The following is a 20,303-nucleotide window of genomic DNA, read 5'->3' on the forward strand; positions in this document are numbered from 1 at the left end:
AAAATACCAAAATGTTAACATTTTATCCGTACTAGAGCCCTCAGAGTGTGGGTAACCTTTTTTAAACCCCTACCAAATTTAATGTACACATACTACTTTTATAGGGAAAAGTATGTGTGCATGTGTGTGTGAAGTTGGAAAATTTGATAGCAATTGTTAAGCTCCCTGGTCTACTCTTAATGTAGACTTTGAAAGTATATAAGCCTCATGTCATCATGATAAAAAGGCCCTTGGGAACCTGCGCCTCCAGGACTCACCGCCTCCAGGATCCAATGCAGCCACGCTAGTAAAACAAAGCTTCCGGGGCCCCAAAGTCCTTAGTTAAAGGCCAATTTTATCCTACCCGGAGATGCCTGCTTTGCATAGCTCCCAGGAGACCCCAGCACCACCTGGAAGACAGGATTAGATCAAAATGGTTCTCAGACGCCACTTTAATCAAGTTTTGCACTACACAGTGACGGGGTGGGGGGTGAAAGACGGTGACTGTTTTCAAGCAAATTCACCTGCCCCAAGGTGAACAGCCGGGGCTCCCAAGAACAGAAAACTGCTTTCCTTCCCAGGGGAATCCCCTTCCTGAGCGGACAGGATTTCAGGGAGAATGAGCACAAAGGACAGCGCAAGCTAGTGAAGGGAGCCAGGGAGATTTCTGAACTCTTCCCAGTGCAAACTAGAACTAGGCATGTAGGTATCCCTCCTAAAGGCATCACCCCAATCCCAGCCACTCCCACCTGAGGCCAAACTGCCTCCCCACAGGGACTGACAGCCAATGTTCATTTCATCACTCTCCTCCCAGGGGTGCACCTAGCAGCGCAGAAGCCTGAGCAGCTGTGGCCACCATCCAGCAGAGGCAGCCTTCAGGCCAGAACCCTCACGGGCCTTCCTCTTCACTGGGCCCTCAGCTACTAGTGTGTCTGCCTGCCCATAGCAGAGCAGCCAGTATGTGTGTGGCTGTGTGGGGTGGGAGGGGCCAGAAGAAGCAATAAAGCAAATCAGATGTGGGTTCTGGTTGCTGGGTCGACATGGTGGCGGGACCAGTCCTGGCCCCCAGAAGGACCCATAGGGCCCTGTGTCCTCCATTAATTCTTCTCTGGGCGGTTTCTGTTCAGGACAGCTTTAGGGGCAAATTCCAGCTTGTCCTTAAGGCTCACGACCTGGGTGTGGTCCTTGCCTAGCAGCTCATCCAGCTTGCGGTCCTCCCGGCGCTCCGAGATGCTCTTCTCCTCCTCCGCAGGCTGGGGATCCTTCCCCCGGATGAACCATTCCAGGTGGTAGCCCACAGCCCCAACCACGAAGGCCACGGGAAAGGTGACATAGGGAGCATAGGTACGCACCACGGTCCAAAGCACAGGCCACATGACATCTGCAGAAGAGCACGAGGCCACATTAGGGAGAAGCAGCACCCCTTCCCACCAAGCACGGACCACCCACCAGGGCTCTCCACTCACCAGGCAGCCTGGCACAATTTACTGAGCATCCACCCCATGCAGAGCAATGCAAGAGGGCACCTTGCTTTATGCAACAGTTGGGTCTCTGAAACAATCTAGGAAATTTCAGAAGAGTCAATTGTTAGGGAAGGGGGAAAGAATCTCTTTTACGTACTACACTCTTTGACAATTATGCAACCACGTATGGCAGCGTTCCCCACGAGAGGACCTCTGAGCCTTACCTAATAAAGCTTCAATCCTACTGTTGACCCCAGGGCCTCCCTGCACAACTTGCCAACATTCTAAGAGTGGGTAAGAGCCTTTCTCTGCTCTACGCAATTCCCCCATCAGCAGAGCCAGCCATCCTTTCCCCACCACGCTCACCCCTGGGAGTCTCCTGTCTCCAGGTTAATGAGAAGCAGTTCCTCTGCCCCACATAAAGAATAAGCAACGTATTTAGGCAGCCAAAACCCCAAACCATTACCCAACCACTCTGGATTTTAGATAAAGATACTGGTTTTTTCCTATTCTGAACTTGACTTTTCTAACAAGACAAACCTCTTCTTTACAAATCTGCTGCCAAAATACACTCTCTTCAACCAAAGCCATATCCTCATATTTGCACAATAAGCTCCTAAAAATATCACCAGCCCATTATACATACTCTGGACACACTAGAACTTGAAAATTCTATGTTAAAAAACTACTGTACAAGCCATGGCAGAAAAACAAAGAAGTGGAATGACCCCAGGGCTTCCAGAAATGAAGTAAGGCAACACCAGGATAATGTAAAAACACACAAATTGGGTCACTCTCATAGCCATTTAGTCTCAAATGATTATTATCATTATTAACAATTATCAAAGACTATTCACAATTATCATAATAGTGATAGCTCCATTTATTGAGCACTTATTACATGCCAGACCTTGGGCTAAGCTCTTTACATATACTGTCTCCTTTAATCCGCATGTCCGCTCTCTTGATGTAGCTGGCATGACCAGAGGGTTAAGTAACATGCCCAGAAGTCTCAAGTGAAAGATCATTCCTTTTGTGCCCCTGCAGGTATTTCTCCAATCTAGCTATCTCTGGTCTGAACCTCACCAAAGATAAGATGACTCTCTCCCTCTCCCTTTGGTTTCAATTCTCTCTGGAGGAACCCCAGCATTTTGTGGACCCAAGACTATAATGGACCATCACCAAGGAAAAAACTGCAGCAGCTCCAAGATTGCCCTCTGAGTCCCCGTCTTAGCACCAGGCACTATGCTGGACAATTAACATATTAGTCATCATCTGATCTTCACAACACCTCTATGAGGCAGGAATTATTAGCCCAGATTTTTGTTGAAGGCCACAAAGGCTCAGGGACATAAGCTTAACTTGCCCAAGATCACCAGAAGTGATAGAGACATTGACTTGAACCCAGGCCTCTCCAACTTCAACACCTATGCTCCTTCTACTGGAAAGAACACACTGCAAATAGGTGTACGGTTTCTGTCCAAATCCTGGACTTGAGGAGAACTTACTGCAATTTTTTCCCATCAGCTTGGCATTTCACTACCTAGAAGAGCTTCCCTTTTTGCAAACTCTAAGATTACACTCAGAGATTTGTGAAATTACAAGATTTAGGAGTTGTTAAAAGAGGCACCCTTGAAGAATCTCAAACCTAATACTTCATTTTCTTTCCTACCTGTAAGCAAGTTCTCTATAAGTAAACACTTTTCCTAAACAGCCAACTCTCCACTCAGATTTCCAATCTGTCTTCAAATATATGAAGCATGAGTCCACAACTAATATTATCTCTCACATGCAGCCCGAGGTCTCCCTCTGTGGTGGGGTTCACATTCTAATCATTCCCAAATAACTTAATCCTTTCATTTATTCAACATTTATAACCACTTTCTCTGTGTCACACATTGGGCTGGCCTACCCCATTTGTCTGCATTTCTCAAAGCACTTTACCCTCCAAGAGGGCAAGGCCCATGTTTGTGCGTCCCCACCGTGCCCTATTCATCCCCCACCCCTCCCACCATGCCCGGCATTAAGTGCTCAAAAAGTCTGGTGAATGAATGAGAGCTCAAGCAACTCACTTGTGTAAAACCACCGCAGTCATCTAACCACCCGCCCTCGAAAGGCGGCAGGAACACAGCAGTTGCCTTTGCTGATTACAAGAAGCTAGATACTCTAACAAGTCATCTCCAGGGTGTCAAAACGAAAAGAGGCAAAAGTGGCAAATATTTCCAGCCCTGCACTAAAGGAGCCTGAGCGTCCGGTGAAGGTCAAACGGTAAAGGTTGCCGGGAAACCTGCCCTTGTGCCGGGGGCCTCGGAGGCCCAAGGAGACACGAAGCCGCAGTCCGAGATTTGAGAACTGCTAAGAAGGGCAGAGGAGACCTGACTGGATGGAAGAATTAATTCTGACCGTTACTGAGTCCGGTCCGGGGATGAGAGCGCAAGGAGGTCAGGGTCCAAGGGTCTGTCCTTCTCCCTCCTCTGGGTTCCCGGTCCCCTGCCCCTATCCCACCACGCTCACGGCCTCGTCTGGTCTGTCCTCACCCACGTGCCTAAGGCCGAGAAGCCCGGGCTGCAGAATGTCTGCAGGGTGCTCAGACTCCCACGCCGAGCCCGGGGAAGAGAGGGAGCAGTCCAGCCTGGTCAGGGCCGCAGCGGACGCTCGCCATCTCCCTTCCCCTAACTCAGAGGTCAAGGCTACCAGCCGTAGCCACAGCTACGGGCGGCCCAGCAGCCGCTCGGGGGTAGAAACTGCCTGCCGGGACGAGTGCTCACCTGCGCCGCAGCTCACACTCCGCCCGTCCGGCCCCAGCCCTCCAACCGCGATCCGCCGGCGCTCGAGGAGCACCGAAGCCGCCACTCCCAGCGGCCCGCGGGACCTCGCCCCGGACCCCGCCCACCGACGCCGGCTCCCTCGGAGCGCAGGGATTGGCTGAGCTCCAGAGCCAAAGGCCTGAGGAAGCTAGGGCTCCGCAACGGGCCGCGCTGCGCTGAGAGGGATACAGCGCTCCCTTCCGGACAGGAGGTTTCCCAGTGACATCACCACGGGCTTCCGCGTGGAGAAAGTGGAAGGTCACGCATTCATGTATTCAACTGATGTTTATTAGGCTTATTCTAAGACCTCGGTCTGGGCACAGAAAAATAAAAAACATGATCCTTGACCTCAAGAAGGTCTCAGCAGAGTAAAATCTAGAACTCTTAAGAACTCTTCCGGTCTGGGCTAGCTTTCTAGCCACGTGACCTTGGGAACATTGTCAATCTGCCTGAGCCTCCTTTCCTTCTTATGCATAGAGGTAATAACATCTATTTCACAGGATGTTGTGAGAGTTAATGAGACAATGTATGCAAAGTGCTGTGCTGGCACATAACAAGCAGGGAAATAAATGGTACTATTGTTAGTATACAAATAATTGAAATATAGTAAAACCTGTCTTACTTGACCCCTTAGGTGCAAGTATTCACTGCCTCCTCTGTGTCCCCACTGCGCCCTGTACAGATGTCTATTTTATCACATATAGAAAAAAAAACACCAAAGTTTAAGCTCCATAACACCCCCACCTAGCCCTGTCTTTCCACCTTAATTCCACTAGTCTCAGGCAGGCGTATTTATTTACCTTTAGTAACACATACTAAACCCTTCCTATTCCCCCATGCAGACCAAACTGTTTCACACCTCTGTGCCTTTATTTACGCTTTTTCGTCTACCTGGAGTGCCCTTCCTACCTTTCTATACCAAAGTAGCTCTGTCTTGTTTTTCAAGCTCAAGGGACACCTTGGTAGGAAGCCTCCTAGATTGCATTATCGGGGTAGATACCCTTCCTTTATGATCTCAAAGATCTCAATGCTAGGCTCTGACAATGGAGGTGGAGAAAAAGGAACAGATAAAGCATAAAGAAATGTGTACGAAACCATTATTAGCAGAACGTGTTCACTGAGAGAGGACAAGGGAACAGAATTGCCTAGAATAACTAGCATTCAGTCAGCCAATTAACATGTGCTAGGCATTGGGGATGCCAAAATGACTGGGACCATGTTTTCCCCCAAGAGTTGTCTGACTAATGGGGAAGCAGAGGGGTCTACAAAATGTCGAGAGAGTGTGAGAAATGTGATGACGGGAGCATGCACAAGTAGCACAGAGAAGGAGCCCCAGGAAGAATCAGGGAAGGCTCCCCAGAGGAGTCTGCCCTTGAGCTGAGTCTCAAGTAGCGGCTAGCAGTTCTGTCAGGCAGAACTGAGTGGGGCTGCAGGGCACAGATTTAGGAATCAGAGAGTTGTGGGTTCAAATCCTGACCCTGCTGCCTGCTAATCACAGAAGAGCTGTTTACACTCATTGTTTTAAAAAAAAAAATAATAGTACCCACCCCCCTTCGGTTGTTCTGTACTAAATCTCCTAATGTGTATAAAATGCTTAGCATTTACAGTATATGGCACCTTCTAAGTGCTTGGTAATTGATCACCAGTATGTTTAGTATTCCTCAAATTTACTCCTCCTTCTGTAATGTCCTATGTCCATTTATGGCACTACTTACTCACCAAGCCAAAAACCTGAGTGACATCTTCAAGGCCTCTTCATCTCTGCATTATTCCCCAGATCCAGTTTATAGCACCTATGCCTCCTGAATGTCTCTCAGATTCATCATCATCTCTTACCTGGACCACCTTGGCAACTCCTTCAATGGTCTCTCTGCCTTCCATTGCCTCCTCCAGTCCATTTCTATTCTGTTGGCCAAAGAGTCTTTCAAACACTTAAATAAAGCCATGGACTCTCCAGCTTAAACCCATGGCTGCCTTCCAGCCACATCTCCTTTATTTCCCCTCTACCCGTCCTAGCCTGTCACCTCTCTCCAGTCTCTGCTCTTCCCATTATCCCACACACACATAGCATTCCATGCCTTTGCCTAAGCTGGTCCTTTTGCCTGAAATGAATGTCTTCCCTCCTCATCCCTGACTACAAAACTCTAATTCATCCTGCAAGACCCAGTTCAAAAGGCTCCTCTTGCAGAAAGGTTTCCTAGACTCGCTGGCTGCTAGAGGCTCCCTCCTCTGGTCTCTTCAGCCCCTCTGGGAGAGCAGGCCTCCCTTTGTACCATAACTTTGTGTTTATGTGCCTTGCTATGGCCAGATGGGAGCAACTCAAGCACAGGGACTAGATCTAATCCTTCACATGGCCATGGAGCCCAGCACAACTACCTGGGCCACAATACCCTAAGGAGACTCCCCACACACCCCCTACATCAGCCCCACACGGGGAGATTTTAGACATCACGTCTGTAGCAGGATGCCCACACAGTCTCGGATGCTACCCGTCTCTCCGTGTCCATTCCCATATACCTCATGGTCCTGGCAAGCCTGGCCCAGTTTCTGGGAAAACACAGAGACCCATAAAAAGCTATATAATGTAGAGGTTAAACTTGGACTCAGCTACTTCCTGGCTTCGTGATTTGGGCTAAGTTGTTGAACCTCTCCAAGCCTCGGTTTTCTCATCTGTAAAATGGGGGTGATAACAATACCTGCTTCATAGGATTGCTCTGAGTATTGTCTAGTTCAAACCTCTCCCAGGTCCCCATTTTCGAGGTGAGAAAACTGAACCTCAGGATGATAAAGTCACTCAGCCAATGCCCCACTTGGCAAATCTGGGGGAAACAGACATATGAACATTTCTAGTTGAAATTTTGAGTCATCCAATTTCAGTATTCCCAAACCTGGCTGCCATCAAAATGGTGCAGTGGTTAAGAATCTGCCTACCAATGCAGGGGACACGGGTTCGAGCCCTGGTCCAGGAAGATCCCACATGCCGTGGAGCAACTAAGCCCATGTGCCACAACTACTAAGCCTGCACTCTAGAGCCGGCGAGCCACAACTACTGAGCCCGTGTGCCTAGAGCCCGTGCTCTGCAACAAGAGAAGCCACCGCAATGAGAAGCCTGTGCACCACAAGGAAGAGTAGCTCCTGCTCGCCGCAACTAGAGAAAGCCTGCACGCAGCAACGAAGACCCAACGTAGCCAAAATAAATAGATAAGCCAAAAAAACTCATCTGAGAGCAAAGACTCTATTCACTAAGTCTTGCACAGGGCCCAGGAATCTGTTTGGGATCAGCTCCAAGCTGATTCACTTTTGGGAATTTGGATCGCACGGGAGCCCTCTTCACCTCCCAGTGGTCTCAAACAAGTGTTTGGGTATATGACCTCTTGCTTTTCAGGTGGTCTTCCAGACCAGCCTGTAAAACATCTATTCATGCCACTCTCGTGTTCAAAACCCTTCTGTGGTTCCCCATGGCCCTCAGGACCCAGGCCCACCTTCCTCAAATTGACCCAAAAGCCCAGCATGATCAAGCCTCTGCACTCCCAATACCTCTTTCTCCTCCAAGCCTCTGCCCAGCTGTTCTCTGATCTTGAACATTCTTCCCAGCCCTCCTTCAGTGGCTAATACCTAGTCATCTTTCCAGCACTCACCCTTATAATGTAACTGCTTACTTGTCTGTTTTTCCCATATGGCTGTTAGCACCATAAGAGCAGAAACTAACTTGTTCAGAGCTACCTTCAGGTGCTGGACAGGGCCAACAGTGGTTCTTGACAAATATTTGCTGAATAAATGAATGAGAAGAACTGGCTAGTCCAGTGTGGCCCAGAAGAGCAGCCAACCCCTTTGGAAGGTTCTTCCTCCTGCCTCAGAGTGACACATCAACCCAAAGACTGGAAAGAGGGCTTTGTGAGTAGGAGCTACCATTTAACTCTTTCTGGGCTCAAAAGGCTGTAGAGCTAAATGCTCAGGATTTACATTAGACAGACTTGGGTCCACCACTCTTAGGTCTGCCTGTTACTTTGGCCAGGGCACTTGACCTCTCCTGGGCTTCAGCTTTCTCATCTGTTGTAAGGATGAGCTACATTCATGTAAAGCACTCGCATCTTGCCTGACCCTCAGCAAGCATCCAATAAATATTAGCCACCACTACTAGGTTTGGGATGCCACTGAGCTTCCCAGGAAAGTTCTGTTCTCTCTTTCGTTCCCCATCAATGTACCCATGCACAGGAGGCATCAGAAAACATGACAGCACAGAATTGAACAGTTTTCTGGAGCGGAAAGAACACTGGCCCCTTAGGGAAAAGGAAACCAATATTTGCCCGTTGCGAAGAACAGCAGCCCTCCTGTTTATGGAGCACACGCTGTGTGCCAGAGATTGGGCTCTGGGCTTCCCTTTCTGGGGGAACCCTGGGGAACTGGAAGGCAGAAAAGGAACCGGACTAAACTAGGAGGAATTGGAAGACAGGCCTCTTCACCCCACCCGGGCCCCTGCAGGAGGGCTCAGGTCTTCTGTCGCCACCAGGGGGTCGAATCCCCTCTCCCCCAGCTGGCCCAGACAACCCCGCTCTCCCCAAACCAAAAGCCTGGGCTCCGGCCTCTCCTCCCTCCACCCCGTCCCCCACGCTCGGCAGAGGTGGCTTCTTCTGGAGAGAGCAGCTGGCTCGAGTGCAGTTCTGCCGTTTTATTTTTCCTGGGATACTCAAGGGGATGTGGGAACAGCCACAGGTGTGGTGAGGGGAAGCCCCCATCTCCCCTCCCCAGCAGCTGGGAAAGGGGAGAGGCCCAGGCGCCCTGGTCCTGGGTTGGTCCAGCCACTGTGGTCCCTGGGCCCGGTGGGCTGAGGGCTGAGGGTAGAGCCCCTGGGAAGGTGGGGCGGGCTCCTAGGCGGGGTTCGGGATTCTTCATAAAAAGCCACGAAGCTTGATTCCCCACGAAGCCCAGCCCCGCGGGGTGGGGGGGACGCAGAGCCCAGATGGGGGACCCGGCCCGGCCTGGCCCGTGGGGTAAGTAATGGCAGAGATGGTGCCCGTGGGGAGGAGGTGGGGACGAAGCGTCGGACCTGGAAGGTGGGGGGTCCCGGTGGGAGCGCAGGGCGGAGAGGCACGGCCCCCAGCCCAGCCCGGGCGCCTTCGCGTGGGGTCGGGAAGGTAAAAAACCCACGAGACCGTGACGGGCAGGAAGGGCCGGGGCGTGCGGTGCCGGCGGGGCGGGCGCACGGGGCGGCCCGCGTTCACAGTGACCTCGACGCTGGGTGTACAGTACGGGTAGAAAACCGCGGGCCCGGGCCCGGGCTGGGCGGGCCGGGCCGGTCACAGCCTGGTCTGGGCCTCGGGGATGTAGATCTCGATGCTGTCGGCGCTCTCGGTGGCCGAGCTGTGGCGGAAGGAGGCGGCGCGCTTGGCCGCCAGGAGCCGCTTGCGCGCTTCCTGCCGCTGCCGGTCCACCGAGTCCAGGGAGCGCTCCTTCACCGGCACGCCCCGGCCCCGCGAGGGCTTCTTTGGTATCGGCGGAGGGACCTTCTTCTCCTCCTGCCGGCAGAGGGGGCGGCACTTAGTTTGGGGGCGGGTCCCACCCGACTTCCCAACCGGCGCCCCCGCGGCCCGGAACGGTTAACAGCGCGCGCCTCTGACTCGTGAGAGCGGTTCTTGAGAGCGTGTGACGGCCCCCGAAGCCCCAGGGGTGCTTGTTCTGCCAAGGTCAAACCCACATTTTTCATTTTTTAAAGAGATGGACTCGAGCGCCCCCTGGTGGAGCCGTTTTCCACAACTCGCATCAGAGCGTTCGCTCCCGCCCGGGGAGTGGAGCCTTTCCCTCCTGGTCCAGAGGAGTGCAGTTCTCCCGACCCAGGCAAGGCAATGAGGGCTCACGTTCCAGGCTGCTGGGACCCATCACTGACAAGGTCTGGTGAGATGAGGGCTGAGGGGACCTTGAAGGTCCCCTCTGTGCCGAGGTCCAAGCTGAGGGCAGTCTGCCCTTCTGGAAGCTCTAGTTTGGCTCCCTCAAACGACAGCTGGTCCGAGGTGGCTGCAGCCACCAAAGGGTTCTTGCAGCTCAGGCAGTGATGAGCAGTGGGACCAAGCAGAGGGCAGTGACCAAGAGCAGGGTCGAAGAGGGTCACCATCACCTGTCCAGGACTACCTTTGCTGCCCAGGGTCTCTTCTCCTGCCTTCCTCTCCCCCCCGCCCCCACCCCCGCCCACACTCTCTGGGGAAGGGCATTTTCCAGGGTCTGGACTCTTGGTTTGAAGGGACCTCCCCCCACCTTAGGCTCCAGGAGTTTCCAGCTGTTGGCCTTGAGTTGCTGTAGCTCCAGGAACTTGAGGGTCACATCCTCGATAGAGAGCTGCAAGAGGTCCCAGAAACCCGCCAGGTCCTGGAAGGTGGGCACGGGGAACGCAGTGGGGTCCTGCAGTGGAGGGAGACAGAGGGGAGGCAGTCAGTCAGCAGGGTCTGAGCCCCAGCTTGGACCAGAGAAAGCCCAACCCACCCTCATTGTCAGGAAGTTCAACCTGGGAGAGTGGGGCGGGGACTGGGAGGTAGGGAGACAAGACAAACACCTGGTCTCACTTCCAGGCATACGCACACTCCAGTCCCCTACCAGGTACACACACCTGATAGGCTCTGTGCCACCATGGGCACTCACCATGCTTTGCTGACACAGCCGGAAGAACTGCTGAACCTTCTGGGACAGGAGAAGTTGTGTGCTGCCCACGGCACTGCGGATCTTCTCCAGGACTGGAGAGCAAAAGGAGATGGGGGGAGAGGAAAGATGCCTCTCCTTACCCAGCCTCCAGGAAGTCCGCCCTGAATGACTGACCCCTCTGTTATCTGGCACCGTCTATCTGTCTGTCTCCTCCGGCCCCCTCCCCATCCCATCCTCAAGGTCTTAACAAGCAGCTCCTATCCCACTTCACCAAGAAGACTGTCTCCCCAGACACGGATGTTTCTTCTTTCATACGATCTGTACTTCTTGAGTGCTTATCCTCCTGTGTCCTCTTCCCTCCCATGTCAGAGAACAGATGGAAACCAGTGCCAGCCTAGCCCAATAGCCCTAGCCAGGCCCTAGCTCCGTGACCACTCATTGGCAGAACTTTGTCACTCATCAGTATATGACCCCTCGGCTCACTGAGAATTACCAAATAATGTCATGTGCGTGACTCTCGTCTTCTAGTCACTACCCCATCAACTTGGGGATCCTGCGGTTAAGACTGGGTCTCCCCTCAGACTGCACTTGCAGGGAAGGGCATGTCCTCCCTCATGCAGGGCCCTGTCTTCCTGGCTGACTCTCCTTCTCCTAGGCCTCAGACGTGAGCTGACACCGTGCACTGCCTCCCCCTCTGCCTGAAGTCCTGGTCTCACACCTGGATCAGACCTGGATTCCCACACCAGCCCAGATGGGAATAGGGTCCCCTCAGTCCCCATGGACTTGGGCTGGCAGCCATCTCCTAGAAGGCCCAGCCCTTTCACCCGGTCACTTTCCCAGTCCTAGCTCTGACATCTGAAGCTGCTCCCTGCTTCCTTCCAAGAGCTCCCAACATGCCCTGCTACTGCCAATGGGAGCCACCAAGGTCTGGGGCCATACGACCAAACTGTGAGAAAGGCACAGTCACGCCCGGCCAAAGGCCTCTCCTATCACATCGCGGTAGCGGCCACTGCCGCCGTGATGCCTCCGTGCCCGGGGTCCCCTCACTCACTCTCCTCCGGCAGCTCATAATCCTCCGCCTCGCGCTCCATCTGCTGGCACCAGTGCTCCAGCTTCTCCACCTCCGCCCTCAGCATCTTGATGAACCACTCGCCATCCCGTGGGCTGGGGGACGTGCGGCCTGAGTCGGGGAGGCTACGTGAGCCGCGCTCCATCCAGGAGTCACGGCGCCCGGACCCGGGGCCGGGGGTAGGGGCAGGGGCGGGGCCGGGCGACCCATCGGTGGCCGGCGGCTCATACGGCAGTGGGTAGCCCTCGCGGTAGGCCCACTGGCCCTGCGTGTGGACCGTGCGGAAGACTGAGTAGGTGGGGGCCCGGGGCCCGGGCTGGGGCTCAGAGGCGTGCCTCTGGAAGGAGCGTCCGAACTGCAGGGCCTTGTCTTCTGTGGCCACGGTGGCCAGGCCGGCCAGGCCCTCCAGCTCCAGGTCGGCCTGCACGCCGGCTGTCACGCTGTTGGAGCGCTTGAACCTCGCCCGCCTGGTGAGAGAGCTGGTGGTTATCTCTGCCCCTGCCCCGTCTCATCCCAGCCCTCACCCGCGCCCCAGGCCAAAAGGAAACCTACAAAGTGATGGACATTTATTCATGACCTTTAAATGTATCAGTCCTTGCCACGGGTCGGTACATAATATACCTACCTGTTGCACTGGTTCTGGACAGGGGTGATATTCAAAATATTTAACCACCTGTACTCCATGGGCAGAACAGATGCTGGCAGACACTAATCAGACGGACAAAGCCAAAGTGCTAGGGCATCACCCTGCAGAAGCTGGATTGTGGGCCAAAAGGGCCTGGGGAGGGTCCAGGGTGGTCGCTCTTTACCAATGAACACAGAATTATTTCAGCATTTTAACAAACAACGTGTCTTCGCTAGTTCATACCAGCTGTACGGGTATACCCTCAGTCCTATGGAGAGATGAATAAACTATAGCACAGAGAGGCCCACAGTCACCCAGCTGCAAAACAGTGGAGCCAAGATCTGGACCCAGGGCTGCCATGCTTCACAGCCCAAGAACTTCCCACCACACCAGCTGCTAGAACATCAGGAAGAACTGCCTTAGAGCAGCTGGGGGAGAAGGGGTGGGCTGCAGCTGGGAGGACTTCTCCTCTAGGGACCCCATGGCTCAGCACGGAGCCTGGCCAGACCACAGTCAGCCGGTGCCAGTGGAGCTGAATTAAGTTGTTGGCAGGAATGACACAGGGCCTGGAAATTTCTTGTCTTTGAGTTAATAATATGCAAATCTTATGCAAAACAGAACGTCAATTGACCTTGTTCTCCCCCTCCCCACTGAGTTCAGTCAGAGTGAGGGCTCTTATCCATGAAGAAGTGCGTGCTCCCTGAGGGGCATGAGGCTGGGGTCAGATAATACTTAAAGAAGAGAGAGTCAGGATATGTGAGGGTGGCAGGGAGAGGTGAACAGATGTTTGAGGTCTGGAAATTCAAGGACCATGAAACAAAAGCCCATGTGTCCTAAGCTACCTCCACCCTCATATGGTCAGAAGAGAGAGGGATTTGGGAGGCCAGGTTTAGGGGCTCCTCCTGCTTCCCAGGAGACTCCCCCACCCCCAACTTTAGCCTTCCTCATGCTGCCTGGTCCTTCTCTCCCTGCCTGCCTTGCCTGCCTGCTTCCCTCCAGCTGGCGGGCTGCCTGCTGGGAGCCTGTTGCCATAGAAACCAGGCCCAGAAGGATGCTGCAGGACCCAGGAAAGAGAGATGCACTCATGTGCAGTCCCCAGCCAGCCCTCTGTCCCAACCCCCACCCAGAGAAAGAGAAAGCAGGAACATATCCGCATTGCCTCCCACGTGGTCTTCACCTTGGCACCTGCCCTGTCCTGCCCTGGTCAGGGCTTGCATCTCTCTTTCCTTGACTATTGGATCAACCTCCTTTCGGACACTGCTGCCTCCACTCAGAATAGCACAGAAGAAGAGCAGTGGACTGAGAGGCAGACCAGAGTTCTAACGCTGGCCTTGTTGCTATGTGCCTTTGGGAGGTCAATCACCCTCCACCTGGGCCTCCACCTGGGCCATCTAGTACGTATATATGTATGTGTGTATATAAAATACATTATGTGATATATATGAATATATATTATATATAAGCACACACACATATATGCTATAAAATGACAGGAATGGACCAGTACCAATGCCAAGGCACCTCCTCTCTCTAAAATGATACTTCGCAGGTGGGGGATGAGTGAAATAGGTGAGGCAGATTAGAGAGGGACAAACTTCCAGCTACAAAATAAATAAGTCACAGGGATGAAATGTACAGCATGAGTAATACAGTCAGTAATATCGTAGTAACTTTATACGGTGACAGATGGTAACTAGACTTATCATGGTGGTCATGCCTAATGTATAGAAATATTGAATTTGTGCACCTGACATTACATAGTGTTGTAGGTCAATTACATTTCAATAAGAAATAATAATAAAATAATTTTTGGAATAAAATGAAATTGTACCTTTTAAAAATTATACCTTGTAAAATTATACCTATGCATATTTTAAGATCTGGGGCCCAACATTCCCTCACCAATCCACCCAGCACTGGAGTAGTCTTTCTAAAGCTGACCTCTGCCCAACCCATTCCCCTGCTCAAAACCCTTCCATTGCTCCCCATTGCCAACAAGATAAAGCCCAGGCTTCCTGTGCTAGCATTTACTCTGGATGCAGTCCTCTCTGACCTCATCTCCCTTGAACCCTCCTTGCTCCCCAAGTAGAATATACTGGCCCTGACTTCAGCCTCTGCATGTGCTATTCCCCTGCCTGAAATGGCCTTCCTCCCCTTCACTGCCTGTCGGTTCCCTGCTCAAGCCCCCTCCTCTTCTGTGAGCCCCCTGACTGCCCAGAGGCCATCCTCGTACCATCCCTCCCTCAGCCGTCTTCTTGCATTTGGAGGCGGTCCCACGGTTTGGTTACATTGCTGTTTCTGGTGAGAGTTTTGTATGTCTAACTGAACTGTCAGGGTGCCCTTTGGCTCCCTTTAAATATTTTTGTGCTTTGAGCTCCAGTTAGCCTCTGGCTCCTTCGGCGCTCCAGCAATTGCAAACCACACAGGTAAAGGTGGGGCTTGCCCCAATAAATACATTAGTGAAGATCTGCCTTCCCTATTTGCTTTTCTGTTACCCCCATGAAACGTGGAGCTGTCCTTTGTCATCACTGGGTCTGTGCCTTTCACTGTCCTCTGAGGGGTCCTGAGAAGATCACACTGTATCTTTTTTTTTTTTCTGGCTGCGTTGGGTCTTCGCTGCTGTGCGTGGGCTTTCTCTAGTTGCAGCGAGCAGGGGCTACTCTTTGTTGCGGTGCGCGGGCTTCTCATTGCAGTGGCTTCTCTTGTTGCGGAGCACGGGCTCTAGGCGCGCAGGCTTCAGTAGTTGTGGCATGTGGGCTCAGTAGTTGTGGCTCGCGGGCTCTAGAGCACAGGCTCAGTAGTTGTGGTGCACGGGCTTAGTTGCTCCGTGGCATGTGGGATCTTCCCGGACCAGGGCTCGAACCTGTGTTCCCTGCATTGGCAGGCGGATTCTTAACCACTGCACCACGAGAGAAGCCCCACACTGTGTCTTGATGGAAATAGGCCACACAGTCTGGAACAGAAGCATGAATGCCCCAGTCTTCATGGTTCTCGAGTCAGTACCTCAAGTAGCTCTCTCGCTGTGTCTACTTGAAGGAAGACCAAAGAAATTGAGGAGCTTATGGGATTACTGGAAACATAATCTTCACCAACACTTCCAGCCAGGAGCCAGAGATCTGCACAGCACAAGCAGGAATTGGTCATCTTTGTGCAAGTGGCATTTAAAACCAGCAGTGCGGGACAAGATCACCCAAGAAAAGAGAAATGGAACAAAGATGCAAAGCCCTTGGGAACAGAGACATTTCAGGGGCCAGTGGAGACAGCGTAGCCCCAGGCGTGTCTAAGCCAGAGAGGAAGAGGAGGAAAATCAAGAGCAAGTCACCTAAAGGCAGACAGGGGACAACAAAAGGATGAAATCCTCAAAAAAGGGTCTCAAGCAGGAATGAGCAGCCAACTGGAAAATGCAGCCGGTTGAGAATGAAAGGTGTCCATTGACTTGGCAATATGGAAGCCACTGGTGATCAGGGCAAGAGTCAGTTTGGTGGAGTATGGGGGCAGATGCAGATGGGAGGGAGTTGTCAGGAGGTGGAGAAAACTAGGCAAGACAACTCTTCCAAAGAGCTTGGTTGAGAAGGAAGGAAGAAAGAAGACAATGTACCTTTAAGGAAGGGATAATCCGGTTATTTGTCAATTGTATCTCAATAGAGCTGGAGGGGGAGAAAAAGGAGGGACATATGGATGGTTCTCACATGCCATATCCCCAAGGGGTAGGTAGAATAATGGCCACCCAAAAAAGTCTATGTCCTAATTCCCAGAACCTATGAATATGTTACCTTCCACAGCAAAAAGGACTTTGTGAAAATGATTACATCAAGGATCTTGAGACGAGATCCTGCACTATCCAGTTGTGTCCATTTTAATCAAAAGGGTCCTTATAAGTGAAAGAGGGAGGCAGGAAAGTCAGAATCAGAGAAGCAGATGGGACAATAGGATCAAGGTTGGAGGGATTGCCTGTGAGGACTCAACCCGCCACTGCTGGCTTTGAAGACAGAAATGGGCTACAAGCCAAGGAATGCGGACAGCCTCTATAAACTGGGAAAGGTGAAAAAATGGATGCTTTCCAGAGACTCCAAAAGGGGTCAGTCCTGCCAACATCTTGATTTTTAGCCTAGTGAAACGCAGTTCAGACTTCCAACCTCTAGAAATGTAAGATAATAAATATGGATTATTGGATGCCACTAAATTAGTGGCTATAATACTGTGCTGTAATAATACAGCAGCCATAGGTAACGAATACAACCTGTAAAGAGAAGTCAATTCAAGCTAGAGAAGAGACAGGCAGTAATCCAAGGACCAGATAGGAGGGGAACGAATAATAACCACTTTACATGAATCAATATGCTCAATCCTCACATTAGTGTCACCCCTACTCACAGATGAGAAAACTAAGGCTTAGAGAACCTAAGTGACTTCCTAAGACCAGACACTTATTAATATAGGGCAGTCTGTCTGCAGAGGCCAGCTCTTAAACCATTACACTCCACTGCCTTCCTAGGACTGCGGGAGAGGAGCAGCTTTAACCAGAAAGCCAGATGCCTCAGCTCCTGAGGCAGGACTGCTGGAGGAGGCAAGGAAAGAGATGCCAGTTGGAGGATGGTCCGGAAGCGAAGAGAGGTCCGACCAATGACCTCAATCGTTACGACGAAGTAAGCAGGGAGGTTGTCTGCTGGAGATTTGGGGGTGAGGAGGCTGGGGGAGGGAATGAGAATGAACAGTTTTAGGGGAGGTAGGCTAGCAGAGTGGTTAAGCATGTATGCTCTGGAGCCAGAATGTCCGGGTCCAAAACCCAGCTCTATGGCTCGTGCCTCAGTTTCTTCATCTATAAATGAGAATGATAATAGTACCTATTCACAGGATTGTTATGAGATAATGTATCTAAGAAACTTAGAACAGCACGTGGCCTGCCCATTGCAAGTGTTAGCTATTACGTGGTGAGGCAGGAAGGTTTGCAGCTCACACTGAAAAAAAAGGGAGGTGGACAAATAACATAATGGGAGTGTAGCACTGAGAACCCAGCCAGACCATTGTAGTTATTGATTATTATGATTGCTGTTGATCATTTCCATCTGTTCTCCCACAGCACTCTGAATAAAACCTTTTTTATACCCCATATCACATTGTATTGTAGTTAGTTACATATTTACATATCTGTCTCCCTTACTAAATTGGGCAGTTCCTCAAATAAACGTTGGTTGAGTGTTTGGTTGGTTGGTTGGAAGGAAGGATGGTAGAGACTACGAATCATCCCCCAACATCCATTCTCCTTTCCTCCGTAGTAACAGAATCCCACAATTTTAAACTAGACACATGGCCCCTTCAAATAAAGATTCTTTTACCCATCTCCCTTGCAGCTAGGTGTAGCTATGTGGCTAAGTTCTAGCTCACAGGTTATAAGCAGAAGTAGTAAGTGCAACTTTCAGAAAATGTCCTTAAAAGGAGAGGGCATGCCCTCCTTTGTTCCCTTCTCCTCCTTCCTGCTGACCATAATGTAGACATGATGGCTGGACCTCAAGCAGCCATTTTGGAACATGAGATGGAAGCCATGTGCTGAGGATGGAGAAGCAATAAGATAGAAGGAGCCTGGGTCTGACACTGCAGAGCACCTACCAGCCCTCAACTGACTCTCTGGACTTCTAAGCAAGAGAGAAATAAACTTCTATCATGTTTGAGTCACTGTCATTTGGGGGTTTTCTGTAACTCACAGCCAAACCTAATCCTAACTCTAACTGATCCATTTTCAGGGTAGTGAAGTCCAAGGCTTATGTCCCTATTTAGTTTTGGATTTGGCAGTATTTGCTGCAGTCTTCACCAATCGCTGCAAACACAGGATAGAAAGTGGCTTCAGTTATGAATCATCACTAACTCGTAACAATGCCTTTCACAATATTTTCTCCCCAAGCCTTTTAACAAGGTTGAGGAGGCCTCCTCCCCTCAAGTCCTTTAGGGTGACAATGCTCACATTCCTGGTGATTCTGGAAGTTATCATGGTTACTTCTGGGAGACGTTTCTCCGGTGATTCTCTAAGGGATAACACAACAGGCTCTGGGAAGAAACTGGCTTATCCCAAGAGACATACTGTCCAGGGAATGCTCAACATCCAGGAGTTGTCAAGAAGTTTTGCCAGGAGTATTTGGCAGCAGGCTGGCGGGGGTGGGAGGGAGAATGGGCATGGACACTTCAGCAAGGCTCAGCCATTGTAGCAGCTCCCTCTCTGAGAAAGCATCTAAGAGCTTAAACATATAATCAATCAGGAATCCCCAAGTCCACCACCCCAGGCTGGGGGCTGTGACAGTGATGCCGAGGTGGGGCTAGGGTGGGAGATTGAGGAAGAGTCGTGACCGTCCTGGAGTTGATGCTGAGGAATAGAGGCCGTGTCCACACCCCAGGCTTGTGGTCAGTCAGCGACTCATTGCTTTTGCAGGACTGCTCTTGGAATATAACTTCATGAGGATGGAAGCTTCCTGTTCTTTCTGCACATTCCCTTCCCAAGGTCCCAAAGCCAGAAATGATCATGAAGCTGAGGAAGGGGTGGACTTCCAACACAGAGTTCTCCAGGTAGCCCTGGTTGGGCACAAAGGGATCTAAGTAGGGTTGTCAGATAAAATACAGGACTCCCAGTTAAATTTTAATTTCAAATAAATAACAGATAATTTTTTTAGTATAAGTATGTCTCAAGTACTGTTTGGGAAGTACTTATACTAAAAATAATTCATTGTTTATCTGATAGTCAAATTTAATTGGGTGGTATGGTGTTTTTACTTGTTTACTTTGTTTTGTTTTTGCTAAATCTGGAATTTAAGATAAGATCTTAGTGGCAGGGATCTAGAAGTGGAAGCTACAAGGGGATCCCATGATTAGAGAGAGAGGCAAAAATCACATGGTTTTGATGTTCTCAAAAGGCCTTAGGAACAGACTTCTAATATCCAGCAATGACATTTGATGCATTCTTTTATCATGGCCCAGAGTGTGCTGGGTCTGGGAAGACAGGTGCTGTAGGATGCCCTGAGATGGGGGTGGTAACTGTTTCTTAATTATGCTCCCTCCCACCACAGGGTCTTGGCACCTGCTGGGCCTTCTGCCTGGAACACTCAGCTCCCACTTTCGCTTTGTTAATTTTTGTTCATCCTTCAGATCTCCACTCAAATGTCACATTCTCTGGAAATCCAGGCCTGACCCCTCTGACTGCGTCAAAGGCCCCTATTACACACTCTCATAGTGTACATACCTCTCCTTTGTGGCTCCTGCTCAGCTGTACTTCTGCATCACTTGGGAGGTTCTTAGATTAACATGGCAGCAAGCTTCACAGGCCAGGGGCTGTGTCTGGCTCTGCTCACCTTTGTATCTTTGGTGCCCAGCACAGTACTTTACAGATAACAGGGTTATAATAAATGTCTGTGGACAGATGAATCTTAGGTGGAGGTGGGGTGGAGATGGAACGGAAGGGGCACCAACCCCAACCCCTGTCTATTTCTAAGCCAAGTCACCACTGATGATGAGCAACAGAAAGGACCCACAGACAACTCCCAGGTATAAAGGGCTATAAATCTGCACTCCTCACCCAAGAGGTTAGCAGGGAACACCTGAAAGGCAGAAAAGGAGAAACTTTTCCTCCCCAGCAATTTTTTAAACCAAAGTATAGAAAGAGAGAGAGAAATACTGGGAACAGTGAGACAGAAGCAAGGACAAGAGAGTCCAAGAAAATGGGGTGGCAGTGGGTGGGGGGTTAGGCC

The 20,303-nt window shown here is 51.1% G+C and overlaps 2 protein-coding genes across 4 annotated transcripts in view; both read right to left on the reverse strand.

Moving 5' to 3' along the window:
- Nucleotides 1-413: 413 nt before the first annotated feature.
- SMIM12 (small integral membrane protein 12) lies at nt 414-4,330 on the reverse strand. 3 transcript variants are annotated; one of them, XM_059918706.1, is made up of 3 exons: nt 4,211-4,330; nt 1,446-1,540; nt 414-1,360 (listed from the first exon to the last, which is right to left on the reverse strand). In XM_059918706.1, exon 3 carries the CDS (start codon nt 1,353-1,355, stop codon nt 1,077-1,079), a length of 279 nt encoding a protein of 92 aa, XP_059774689.1. In that variant the 5' UTR covers nt 1,356-1,360; nt 1,446-1,540; nt 4,211-4,330; the 3' UTR covers nt 414-1,076. The 3 variants fall into 3 exon arrangements, with proteins under 3 accessions (XP_059774689.1, XP_059774679.1, XP_059774698.1); XM_059918696.1 differs by lacking the exon at nt 4,211-4,330 and adding an exon at nt 3,515-3,613; XM_059918715.1 differs by lacking the exon at nt 1,446-1,540.
- Nucleotides 4,331-8,903: 4,573 nt separating this feature from the next.
- DLGAP3 (DLG associated protein 3) overlaps nt 8,904-20,303 on the reverse strand; it is a 38,799-nt gene continuing 27,399 nt past the window's right edge. The window contains exons 7-10 of the mRNA XM_059896792.1: nt 11,931-12,415; nt 10,880-10,971; nt 10,499-10,642; nt 8,904-9,765 (exon numbers count right to left, since the gene is read on the reverse strand). Coding sequence (XP_059752775.1) covers nt 9,547-9,765; nt 10,499-10,642; nt 10,880-10,971; nt 11,931-12,415 — 940 coding nt within the window. The 3' untranslated portion in view covers nt 8,904-9,546. The remainder of the gene's footprint in view (nt 9,766-10,498; nt 10,643-10,879; nt 10,972-11,930; nt 12,416-20,303) is intronic.

The sequence above is a fragment of the Balaenoptera ricei genome, chromosome 1 (assembly GCF_028023285.1).
Source record: "Balaenoptera ricei isolate mBalRic1 chromosome 1, mBalRic1.hap2, whole genome shotgun sequence".
NCBI classification, from domain to species: domain Eukaryota; kingdom Metazoa; phylum Chordata; class Mammalia; order Artiodactyla; family Balaenopteridae; genus Balaenoptera; species Balaenoptera ricei.